Here is a 13,366-nt window from a genome sequence, read left to right on the forward strand (position 1 = left end):
AACACTGCGCATATGTAATGAGGCGGGTGTCTGGACGTTTTTAAGCCCCCCCCCACCCCTCTCCCCTTCAAGTCCATCTATAATTAATTAGCTGCCTCTGTGATGGGGGGACTACAGATCAGGGAGAAGAAAAAATAACACGCTAAATAATGAAGTAAAGCGATATGGGGAGCCCAAGGGAGAGATGAGAAGGCATGGGCGGCCACAGAGGAGCGAGGGGGGCACACTGGTACAAGTAAGAGGGACAGTGTGTGTGTTTGTGTGTGTGTGTGTGTTTATGTGTGTGTCTGTGTGTCACACAGGAGTCTAACAAAGGGCTATATGAAGAGTGTTGAATGCTTGTCAACATTCCCCACCCCCCCCAGGCCTTGCGACAGAGGTCGCACGTAGGAAACCAAAGAGCTGTCTGTAACCTTGAACTAAAGAGCCTCATCTACTCCTTGTTACAATCCACTATACATTAATATTATATTACAATACGTGGCATTTGGTGGATCCTTTTATCCAAAGTAATGTACAGTACACAACATGGTGTGTTTGGCTGTGTGAGACTCCAGTGGTGATGAAGCCTAGAACCTTTGTAATGACTTCCAGTGAGCTAATAATACTAATAATACTGGGCAAAAAAATAAAACAATATGCTAATCATATAAAATACAATTTAACCGTTTTTGCATCACAATTGTTCCGCTTTTCTGGCCGCCGGAAAAACACATATAAACACACCAAACCAAAAAGGAGGTTTTCTCCTTCCACCAGCCGTTTGTGCATCCTTTTGGATAGGAATGTAAAAACACACAAAGAGAGCAAGAAGAAAAACCGAAGCATAAGTGTGCGATGAGATGATAGCGAATTCAGACAGTGTCGTGTAGTAATTTGAAAAAGTTCATATGCTACTGAATATAATGGCATCAATGACAAATTACTTGGGTTTTTGATGGGCTGCCACCAGGCTTCAAAATTAACTTTTTCGTCTACTAGCCAAATGGCTAGTGAATGTTCAAATATTACCAGCCACTCAATAGATTACAATTGGTTTTTTTGGCTGGTGAGTGAAGCAAACTATCAGCCACTTGCATTTTTTTTTTTTTTAAACTAAAATAGACAAAAATTATTTTCAACCATATCGTCAATGGAAGTCTACTTCCAAATCATTTCTCAATTAATATAAGCAATGTTATAACATGTCATGGCAGGTCATATATCACAATGTCAAAGCTAGGACCACATATATTCCCTCCTCTTCCATGTACCAGCTGGCCAACAGCCACGCGTTTGTTTCAGCGTGTGTTTGTGTGTTCTTCTTTGTGACTCGCACCAGCCACAGGGAGGAGAGGAGCGAGACACAAAAGCCTACCCATTAAATCAATGGTAATAGAGATTAGAAGGAGTGTATGTAGGTGTGTCTGTAAAATATAGGTTCAAATCTACAAGATATTCTACAAACATAATTTTATGTAAAACAGTGTACACGTGTGCAATTATTATAAAAAAGTGAGATCTACACAAGCTGCAGGGTGTGGTACATATATGGAAGCATGTGTGTGAGACAAATTGTGTGTGTATGTGCATGCAAAGTTGAGGCAGGCTCATTAGCAGAAACCAGAAAGATGTTCTGTGACCAACCAGACACCAACCAGGGAGGGAGAGAGAGAGAGGTGGGGGGGGGGTGGGGGGCAACTTAATAAGGCAGCAACATGTAGAACAGTGCAGGGGCGATGGAAGCGAAGAAGAAAAGGGACTTTGAACCTTGAAAGGGACTGTGAGATTGTCCGCCCACGTCCTTCGTTTCCTAGCAGAGTGATGATGCACGGAAGAAGAGATAGAGAGAGACAGAGAGAGAGAGACAGAGAGAAAGAGATGAGGAGTAAATGGGAAAAGTGTGTGCAGAGGAACGAGGGAGCACAGAAAGGAGAGTCTGAATTAAAGCGAGATGCAGGGGAAGGTGTGACATGAATGTTATTCAGCGTGGATTATCAAAGTCTCACAGAGCAAGAGCTCGACTGAATCTACCTACATATATGTTCCTTCTATACATACGTACACTCTCTGTGCTTTAATGTACCACCAGGCACACATACATCTTGATTTCATCTCCTAATCCCTTATCCTTGACATACAAGCAAGCTGCCAAACCTACACACTTTATCCCCTCGACATAGACGGCACATTATGCTATAAAACAATGTAAAGTAGGATATCTTTTTCAGAGGGTCTTCTTTTTTCTCCTCATGCATTTTCATACTGTGTGTGTGTGTGTGTGTGTGTGTGTGTTATCATTCTAACCCAGATATGTCAGCGTCGATCAAACCTTGTGCTTTTCAGCTTTTCAAAGACAAACCTTGATTTCAGAGGTAGATTCGCACTCCTGTCTGCTGCCGATGGCTCTTCTCTACACAGTGTTTCAGCACTAACATTCACCAAAACTGTGAATTTTGTAATCGAAAAGAAGTGGACACACACCAAAATGATCTAAACTCACATTTAGTATGCAGTTTTGCTTTACAATTAAAGGGATACTTTGCCTTTTTTTAAATTTTTATTCAGCTCTTTGCCACGTTTAGGTGGGTAGTGTGTTTAGACGAACAGTGTTTGGCATCCCTCTGTGGCGCCAATGCACGAAGTAGCAGAGGTCTGCTGAGAGCCACAGGATGACGCCAAACAAGGCATTTCGGCGGACCTCCATGACGCACTTCGCGTCATCCAGCTAATCTCGACAGACCGCCTCTGCTCTGCTCCGTGGGGAGCTCTGTGAACTGTGCACATTTTGCTGCAGTATTCCTTCAGAAAAAGAACATGAACCAGATGAATGAGCCCAGAACCACAGATTTGTGTAACTGAGAAAACAAATGAATAGCACAGAAGTTTCAGTTTCTCCAGGTCACAAACAATGACCTGTGCCACAATCTATCCCATTTCACAGTCTGTTTAAGACACTGATCGTAACTTAATAACCTACTTCTGACAAGATGTACCTACACAAAGCTATGATACATAAATTGGCAACATAAAATTACGTGTCAAAATGTACTCAAAGTACAAGTTGTATGATGCAATATCAGTGAATACAACTATTGCTACTGCCAGGCTTATATTTTGGTGAAACCATACAATCCGGTGCATTTTCCGGCAGAGAAAGGACAAGTCAACAACCCAGCTTTAGTGTCTCGTCTGCAGGAAGTAACAATGCCGTCAGCCACCAGGAGGCAAATAGGCTAAATATAAGAAAATGAATTTAAAAAAAAAAATGGTTTTCTTTTTGGATCTGTGAGGTGCTTTGCATTTTAACATAATGCTAAGCCTTCATGTGGTGGGAAAAATAAACCCATTTTACGGTCTTTAAGGCACTGAATTCAGACTATATGAAAACCCGGCGATACGCAGCTCTCCACTGGCACCTGTGTCCATCTCCATGTCTCCAAAGCTTGCATGTGGTGAATCGCTGACCATCTTGGCTTTCCAGAGGAGTGCAATTGTGTCAGTTAAATGGAGGATGGAATAAAAATCAGTGCAGGCCACTTTACTAAAACAGCATGGTGAAAAGCCCAACATGACAGAGACAGTTAGCTGCTCTTGTGAGATTGGACGGCGCAGCATGGTGTGGTTTCTCTCAGGGACTCTGCATTTATCGCTTCCTCTCTCTGACACACACAAGGGCTGATGGCGAAAATGCAATATTAATCTGTGTTCACCATTAGCTTGGCTGAGCTGCGAAAATGAAGATTTAATACAGCCTGAATTAATAAACCACCGAGACCTCACTGAAACATAGACACCCACTCGCAAAGACACAAACACTAAAACACACTTGTGCATGGCCCACAATCCACCGTGCATCTATCGTGTCATCATATTCCTATGTGGGCCTGTGTACTTGTGAATCTTTGCTTCGGGTTAGCTCTTCATTAAGCTCTCGCTGATCTTGTATTCATCGCTGCAGCCAGCATGTTGGCAAAGCTGGGTTGATACTCACTGCATCAGTGAGCCTTGCCGGGTGGCATAGGATTACATCAAGGAGAGAATAACCTAGCAGCAATGTTGCCCCCAACACTTGCGTTTGCCTGTGCTGAGCTCAACTGCTTCACATTTTCTCAATGTCATATACGGATTAACACTTTTTAACTTAATTAGACCAAGAAAGTGTCCTTCGAATCTGCATAAACGTTAACACTTAAAGAAAGCTGCATTTGCTAAACTCCACCCTCTTCCATAAATATAACTCTGCCGTCCTTGTGTAGTTGTCCACTAAGCACACTTCTTAGGGTATGACAGTGTCTCCCAGCCACCCTCCCTGCCTTTGGTAACGGATTGATGCACGACGCGAGGATGCTTCAACTGTAAGTGAGGGAATTTTAGGGAAAGCTTCTGGGAAAAAAAATATGGGAAGAGCTGGAGGAGAGGGGGAAAGAAAGATAAGCTGTGGGACAGTGAGGCTAAAAATAGCCACGGAGAGAAGGAGAGATGAAACATCTGCATGCATATGTGACAGACCGTGCATGTGTTAGCCTCCAAACACATCTGTGAGTGAGTGCACACAAGGGACAACATTCAAATATTTCCTGCCTTTTCCTTTCCCTGATACAAACAGTGTGATTGTGTGGGAAGTACACACACGCAGGAGCAGCGCGTGACTGAGGGGCTGAATTACATTACCACTACTCAAAAAAACGTTAAAAAAAAAACGCTTACACTTCCTCAATTCACTCCATTGTTCTCTATTAACAAATTAGAGGGATGTACAAGAGAGTATGCCAAAACACCTGATACAATCCCACTTTGATTTCCCCAAGGTGGAAATGTGATTAGTGACTCTTGGCCAAGTGTGTGAGAAAGTTCACAAAAACGGGGATGGTTGTCAGAGGCAGCTAAAGGAGGTGCACCTCTATCAAACCGAGGGTTAAAACGCCGGACGATCACGGCCCGACTAAGATCCATCTGGCAAGGAAGGCATGTGGTTACTTCACCCTGTCGCCTCCACTTCCTCTCCATGTTCCCTCAATTTCTCTCTCTCCCTCCCTTCCTTTCAACCTTGGAGTGCATTTGGAAAATAAACTGCGTCACTCTGGACGTAATCTGCCGCTTGTTACTGCCAGGGTTGCCTCCCTGCCCTTGTCTTTGTTTCTTTCTTTACTTTTTTTCTTCCCTTCTCTCTCTGTTGACATCTGGTCTCAATTACAGCACCTCTGTCTGTCTTTGGTTTGTCCTGGTGAAATAAATGAAACACTGGAAAGACTGCATTGTTTCGGAGAACTGCATGGGGGATATTGCGTCCCTCCCCCACCCATCTTCTCATTTATATGTTCCCTCTTTCCAACATTCTTTATATTAAATATGGCTTAGGTATGTGCCCTTGTAATATTAGGCAGAAACATGTGTTCCACATAGATGTGTTTGTGCTTGTGTTTATGTGTGCCCAGCTACGGCACGAGCTACATAATGCATTTAGGTGGAGAGGAAACAATTTGACAAAAAAATAGAAAAGAAGATCAAACGAGCAAGTCGTGTATGGTGATAGACGAGGCACGGGGAGAAAAGATGAAGAGAGAAAGATGGTGGAAGAGGGAAGGACAGCAGTCTGTGGATTGTGACAGTGGGCAGGAAAAGGCGACAGATCCGCAGGAACATGATTTGGGTGAAGGCACTGCATTGGGGAAAAAAAGGGAGGAAAAAATAAAGGGTGATGATGAGGTGAGTAGACTATTACTAACCGATAAAGACACCAGGAGGTAGAGAAGGAAGGAGAAAAAAGGAATGGGTGGATATTATTCAACCACTCGCCCTCTCTACCCTCTCCACCCTCCCCCTCACCCCTTCAGCCCTGTGCTGCTGGTTGTGCTTTGTCCTGATAAGAACCAGTGACAGTCACATACACACACACATGCTAAAGCAGTATATAGACAAACACAAGCATATATCCGTGCACGCAGCGAGGCCCCTCAAGCGGCCTTGGCCTACAATCTCTGGAGAGTGTGTGTGTGTGTGTGTGTGTGTGTGTGTGTGTGTGTGTGTGTGTGTGTGTGTGTGTGTGTGTGTGTGTGTGTGTGTGTGTGTGTGTGTGTGTGTGTGTGTGTGTGCGCATGTGCACGTGCGTATTCTGCTCAGTACCAGCCAGGGTAAACACAGTCTGCCAGAATGTCACAGACCGGGGCCTTCACACCTCCATCACAAATAACCCTTTCAGCCATGGAGGGAAGAAAAAGAGGGAGAAAGAGAGAGAGAGAGAGAGAGAGAGAGAGAGAGAGAGAGAGTGTGGGAGAGAAAGGAAGAGAGTAAGCATGTGTTTCTGTGACTATTTAAGAATGTGTGGGTAGGCTGTATGCTGTGCTGTAAGTGTATGTGCTTGGTTAAGGGTGTGAGAGAAAGACAGCGCTTGAGAAAATATATTCATGCGTATTGTTATGCTTTGCTCCGAGTGCAGCCTATATCGCGCTTCTCTTATTAATTCAGCGTCTAGGGACAATGTGTCATACAGTTACATTACATTTGAGTAATTGGCAACAGACAGTGGAGCTTGAGTGTGAATACATGAGTGTCTACCGGCACCAACTGCAGTAATGCTTTGATACACATACATGCTTATCTGCACTGTGTGCCTGAAGTTTATGTGTATTTAGTGTATTAAAAAAAAAGAATGGTTCACCATTATTTGTTTTTTGCCAAAAGTTAGATGAGAGAATTGATACCACTCACATTTCTGTAGGGTCAATATGAAGCTAGAGCAAGCAACTAGTTAGCTTAGAAAAACTAGCCTGGGTCTGTTCAACGGCAACAAAATCCACCTACGAGCACATCTGAAGCTCACTAATTACCGCGTTCTATCCCTAACTCTCAGCAAGAAAGCAAATAAGCGTATTTCCCAAAACGTCAAACTATTGCTTTAAAACTACACAAGGAGGAGAAAGGAGGAGGAAGACGGTGGAGGAGAGAGAATTAGTAGGAGGATGACATTGTTTGACCCATCGTGCAACCATGCACAGAGGGGACAGAAGGACGACGAGGAGTGGAAGGTGTTGAATTTACAAAAGAGTGAAAAATTCATCACTGGGGGCACACATTCCACGGCACACAGACACGGAGGACACTGACAAGGAAGCTACTATGACTGAATAGATGTACAGAAACAGAATGCAGATGAGCACTGTATTACATTTAAAATAAAGTCCAGGACAGCATAATGTTTATAACGGCTACATCCTGAGAAAAAGGGGTGTTTAAACATAAATGCAAACCACTACACCAATCAATATTTTGTGTGGGATGCCCATCATTTTCCTCAGTTTAGACCTAACCCAAAATAAACAATACCAGCATTGTTTAAAAAGTAAAGCGAGAAAAGAAATCTGTTGATGTAAAGTCAAAACTCCTAATGACAAATAAAGTGGAGCAAAGAAAGCGCGAGAAATGAAATTGGGAAACCGCTAAATGTGACAAGCAGAAAGTTTAGGGGGAGAAAAAGAAAAGGGCTGTGCCCACAAATCTCAATCAAGTTAACCGCTGCCTTGATTACTCGAGTGAGACTGATCCTTGCTTTGCAGCAAAACAAACACGTAAGCACGTCTTAACATAGCTGAGCCCAACCACCCTGAACCTTGCCTGGCACTCATCAAGGCTTTGGCTCAGAATAGCACTTTCTCTTTAGGGTTATGGAAAGAGAAAAAAAGGAGAGCAGGAAAAGCAGAGAGAAGTGGAGGAAGAAATGGCAATCACGTTCCTTAATTTAAAAAAAAAAAAAAAAAAGGGAAAAATATACGATATGAACAGAGGAATAACACAGAATGGAGACATGCCTTCCTTCTTTCACTCTAGCCCTGGGGTCTTCAACGTTTTTTAAGCCATGGACCCCTTAACTGAAAGAGAGACAGAGCAGGGACCCCCTACTACATATATTGTATCAAATGAAGATGCATATTAAACTGGGCCTACAATAAGGTGTAGGGCGGACTAAAGCCTTTATACCTTTATTGCATGGAATACTAAGCTATTAAAATGGCCTAACAATTGTTGGCATGATTTTGTAAATCATGTTTTAATGTTAAACATACATGTAGCAGAGTGAATCCTTAGGATGAACTGTGTATGCTGATGGCCTTACCTATGGGCCAGAAAGCAGTGGGGATTTATATTTGCTAATAGTATGTTGGATTCATGTTAAGACTTTTTTTTTTAAGACTTTCAAAAATTAACAATAATTTGGAGGCCCCCCCTGCACTGACTCCGAGGACCCCCTAGGGGCCCAGGGTCCCCTGTTGAAGATCCCTGCTCTAGCCTTCCTCTCTCTGCAGCTTTTTTTGTTTTTATAATAAAGTAACTCTTACACCTCTCCTGCAATTTTCCGCCCGGTCGCTCCTTAATTCAAGAATTTGTTTGTTGTGCCATTGGAGGCATTGTTGATTCATGCATATTTGATTTGGAAATGTCACTCATTATATTTACTTCCTCCCCGCTTACTCTGTCTATCTATTTATTTTTCTTTCTTCCTTCCCTATCTTGACACAGTCTGTTCACTAAAACAAACACTTTTACTCCTTGGTTGGCGTAGTTCATATTTTTTTGTTGGATCTTATTGCTTCAACTTATTTTTTTATTTTTATTTTTTACCTGACAATCACCAAAAATGTATCCCATACAATGTAATTTGGTCAAACTAATTACAGATGGACGAGACAGTGCTGGTTGTGCAAGAGGGAGAACATAAAATAAAGCGGGGGGGGGTTGGATCCTTGTTGGCAACACACCAATCCGCTGGGTTGCCATGGAAACACAAGATTCAGATACTGTTGGAGACAAAAGTGAAACACTTGAAGAGGAAAAGAATTTAAGGATGGAGAGGAGAAAAGGACTGATGTTCAACTGTCAAATGTTTATTATAACCAGAATGAGGACAATGATGTTTTTTTTTAATTGAGCTACAACTATAAATTTTTAAGATTTTAGCATTTTTGTAATGCTAGTAAAGAAATGGAAGAATAAAGAGTGGAGCAAGGGGAGAGAGAGGGTGGATCATGTTGGTATAAGAAAGTGAATTGAAGACAGTCAAAGTTCAGCTGTTAACCTTGGTCTTAGTCCCTTATAAGAACTTGGACATTTGAACAGCTGCTCCTATATTTTCTCTTCCCTCTGTCTACTCCCTCTGATACAACACCACTCAGACCACACCGAGTCAGACGTGAGGAGCAGCCACCTCTCAACCCTGTGTGAAAACTTCTATCTGGCCTTTGATCACAGCCTGAAGATGTGTCCTATTTAATCCTGTCGACTGTGTTCTTATGCAGGAGGGCGCAGCAAAGGTCTGAGTGAAATGTCTGCTATCAGGAGAGCCGATTGCACTCTTATGTTAAACACTGCTATTTGTATTCAGAGTTGAGCTACAGCACAGCAAAAAGAATCGTTTAAGGTCTAAATTAAAAGCATATGTGCACACATACATCCCTGATAGCACGGCAACCCATTCTGACTCTAGCAGTAAGGTGTTAAGGAAGCGAGGCACATTTCTGTCCTCTTCCTCCTTTCTTTGACTATAATCCACACACAAGGTGAAGAAAAAAAAGGATGAGGAAAAAATGGGGTGAATGAGCATCAAAGTGGTGAGGGATGGGGTGGAGAGAGAGAGAGAGAGAGAGAGAGAGAGAGAGAGAGAGAGAGAGAGAGAGAGAGAGAGAGGAGAAGGATAAGTCTAGCCTACAGGAAGAGCTGTACTTGTTGGGGCATTGAGAGCACAACGAATGGATATGGCAGCTAGCAGAAGGATGATGAATGACTGTGTATATGCATGTGTGTGTGTGTGTGTGTGTGTGTGTATGTCACAGTCAGAATGTTTACACTTTTGTGCATGAAACAAAGTATAGTAGTTGTGTATCTATGGCGTGCGTGCGTGCGTGCGTGTGCAGATGATGGATCCTCTAGTGGAGCATGTGGTCGGTGGTTTCATGGCCAGACGAGGTGACAAGAGAGGTCTCTCTGTCCACATGCCAAAGTCAGCTGGCCTGTCTGTCCCTTCCTTCTTCCTGCTGCCTCTCTCACTCTTCCACTCTCTCAATCTCTTTATCTCCCTCTCCATCCATTTGTCTCCCTCCCTTTGTCATGCTGTCTCTCTTTGTTCTTGCTCAAAACATACTGCACCAAAAATATCTTTTTACATTAGCCCTGAATAGATAGAGCACCGTGTTGCAGGATATTTTCCAAATAATTACATCTAAATGCCTCAAACGCTGTAATCAATCAGCATGTGGCGAGAGATAGACCATACATGTCACACGTTACCTGATATTCAAAAGCCCTTCTCTCCATATTACTACACAGTTTATATATTTATTTGCACATCTCGTTTCCCTTCCTTTCCTGTTTATCCATCCGTTGCCCCTCTGGCCTCTCTCAGCTCAGAGTGTGCTAGCCAGCGCTCTCCCCATGTCTTGCAGATGGGCGCACTAATCCGCTAACATTAGCTCCGTGAGGCGTGAAGGCTGGGCCCGTGTGTTGTTTTGGATGGGCACAGAGGCTGTGGTTTAGCATGCTAGTGTTTGGGACTCTAAACAGCTCCAGTTGAGAGAAGAGATAAAGAGGAAAGTAATTGGATAAAGGTTGACCAATTAATAGAGGCTGGTGATTCAGGCCAGCCAACAAGGGGAGCTTTAATCTGCATGGAGATAACGGGGAGAGTCAGACCACAAACACAAGGAGATAGGGTGGGATTGTGTGTATGTGTGTGTGTGTGCGTATTTGTGCATTTATGTGTGCGAGGCATCAATCAGATACAGAACAGGCATGACTGTCAGTCACTTGGGAGTGCAGTGGATTTACATCCATAAGTCCATTGAGAAGATATGCATTTGAATGCATTTTTCTGTGCCTCTTAATATATGCGAGATTGTTTGGCGAGTATAACAGAGTGAAAGAAAAGAGAAAAGCACAATGAAAACATAGAATGACTGTGTGTCCATCACTAATAACCTCGTATACACTCCAGCAGTTGACAAACACTTGTTATGCCTTGCATGTCGCCCGCTGTAGCCGCCACTCGGCACAACTGATATTAGCTTTTATGCTAATGCAGCATTTGGCTATGTAAGAACAAGGCAGTATTTCCATAGACAGTCATTCATCCCGGCCTGCTTATGGCCTTATGGGCCACGACAGAATTATTGCTGAACAGTACACAAGCTGTTGTCACTGTGCCAAGAGCCGCTATTACAGATACAGACAGCAGACACACACAGAGCAGGGTGATGTGAGAAAACCCTGAGGCGAAAGCCACAGAAGGTGCAAGGGTAAAGGTGTACAGTATGTGTAGCGGAGTGAAATTTGTGCCAACCGTTGCTATAATTTGCATTTGCACGTAAGAGAAAAGAACCAAGCTTCTTTTTTTTTTATTACATTCAGCAAGACTTTAAACAAATCTGGACTTAATGTCGAGGTGGAATACACATACAATTGCACCAGGGCTATAAAAATGACAGTTGTCAAAATGAAAGCAATATGGACAAATCTGCAGAGTGAATCTTACCTCAGAGATGTTGACACGTCCCTCCTGGAAAGAGCAGTCATTGGCGTTCTGGGTGCACATGTGGCGGTACTTGCACCAGTGGCATGGGAACGAGCCGTTTACACAGGAGAGGCAGCTAAAACAGAGGGAGACGAGAGGAGAAGGTTAGGGAGTTGGCAGGGTCACCCTTTTTTCTGACTTGAGTCTAAATTATTTGTCTTACTGCATCAACGCTTTATCTGACAAAGCATGATGGCAAAAAACGAGAGAGGACGAGGTAGTCTCATGTTGTAAAATGCTAAGTGTGGCAAAAAAAAAAGAATTACTGACTTTGAACTAGTAATATCTAATACTTTATGTGTTAAACAAACTAATGAACTGGTTAGAAGAGGTCATTTCATTTTGTTAAATCGCCTCCATGTCAACTCCTCCCCAAGTAAGTGCACTGAAATAAGGAATGTAGCTGTTTTTCTAGAGCCAGTTTAGGGGCATATAGAGTTGACTACTTTTGGGATGTTTGAGTAAGTGCCTTTCACGCTCATTCCTTATCTACTTTGTCACCGGCTTCTTCACAGTACAATAGAGTGTTTATAGTACATATCATATAAAGAGTATTAGAAGGATTAAAAAGAAGGGGCCTGAAAATAAAAGGTGAAAAAAATGGTACTGACTGCGATATAACACAGGATATACTCAAATATAAATACCTATTCAACTGTGTTCTTAGTTTTTTTAATCTTTACACTTAATTTATTCTCAGACTTCCTTCCTTTCACAGTCTCATGTCTATTTCCATCATATCTATCAACTGTCTTAACCTCCTTCTCCCCCTCACTTCCGTCATTCATCTCTCCCCGGTCGCTTCTAACTGTCCATCGCTTGCTGCTTCTATACATTCAATGATCTTCCTCACAATCGGCCTACTCTCTGCCTGCATTTCCCCTCTTCTCCCTCCTTCTATACCTCTGATGTATCATTCTCTCCATCCATTCAGCCCTGAGCCATTTATTCTGTCCCTCCGTCGCTGCCTCTCGCGCTCTATCCATCCCTTTCATTCGCTGCCTTCTCATTTTAAAAAGCTCTCCCCCCTGTTCTTTGTCTAAAGCTCTCTTTCATCCGTGGGGCTAAGAACGCGCCACCATTTTAAATTCACCTGCTTTAGCTGAGGCGAGGTGCAGATAGACAGTCTGAAAGAGAAAGATGGGAGAAAGAAGAAGAGAGGGAAAGAGAGGGGGACAGATCAAAAGCAGGTGGATTTCCCTGAGAGAGGTTTAGACGCCAGGTATCGTGGGAGAGAGAGAAGGGAGAAAATAGAAGGGGGGGGGGGGGGCTGTAGCCCACGGGGCTCTGTGTGGGAGTCTCATGGGAGAGGTGCGTGTGGGTTTGTGTGTGTGTGTATGTATGTGTGTGTGTGTGTGTGTGTGTGTGTGTGTGTGTGTGTGCGCGCGCACACACACGAGTGTCCACATCTAAGGGGACCCGTGGAGGAGAGCCAGACAGGTTCAAGTACGCAGTTTATCAACACAGCTTCATGTTATTGGTCCTTTCTCAGCCCTGGTGAGATACTATGCTACTTGGTATCTCATTTATGTGCGCAGCATTATCTAATGTAACCATTATGAGCTTGCAAATAAAATTGTTTCATTTTATTACAAAGCGTACTGTAGTTCAGTGTCAGAATTTCTTCTGTGTGACTCATTTAGCTACTATGATTTGTGTGAGCATATGGTTTATTTGAAATATAATAAAACACTACATGTAATGCAGTCAAGGTAAGCAACTCTGGGTTCATAACAATAAAAGAGTGGGAGAGGTGCTTAGCATACAAGCGGATTTGTATTCAACCGCATCTGCTGGGTGTGCATTTGCGTGTGTGTCTGAACCGCC

General features: G+C 43.1%; 1 protein-coding gene across 2 annotated transcripts in view; it reads right to left on the bottom strand.

The window, feature by feature from the left end:
* Window positions 1-13,366, bottom strand: part of LOC120557709 (plexin-A1-like) — a 207,587-nt gene that overhangs the window by 71,757 nt on the left and 122,464 nt on the right. Inside the window, exons 10-11 of one of the 2 annotated variants that reach the window (XM_039798260.1) lie at window positions 11,501-11,615; window positions 2,551-2,781 (exon numbers count right to left, since the gene is read on the bottom strand). In XM_039798260.1, the coding sequence (XP_039654194.1) occupies window positions 2,578-2,781; window positions 11,501-11,615 (319 nt within the window). In that variant the 3' untranslated portion in view covers window positions 2,551-2,577. Of the gene's footprint in view, window positions 1-2,550; window positions 2,782-11,500; window positions 11,616-13,366 lie in introns of those variants that run through there. The other variant, XM_039798261.1, reaches the window with a different exon arrangement.

The sequence above is a fragment of the Perca fluviatilis genome, chromosome 4 (genome assembly GCF_010015445.1).
Source record: "Perca fluviatilis chromosome 4, GENO_Pfluv_1.0, whole genome shotgun sequence".
In the NCBI taxonomy this organism is placed as follows: domain Eukaryota; kingdom Metazoa; phylum Chordata; class Actinopteri; order Perciformes; family Percidae; genus Perca; species Perca fluviatilis.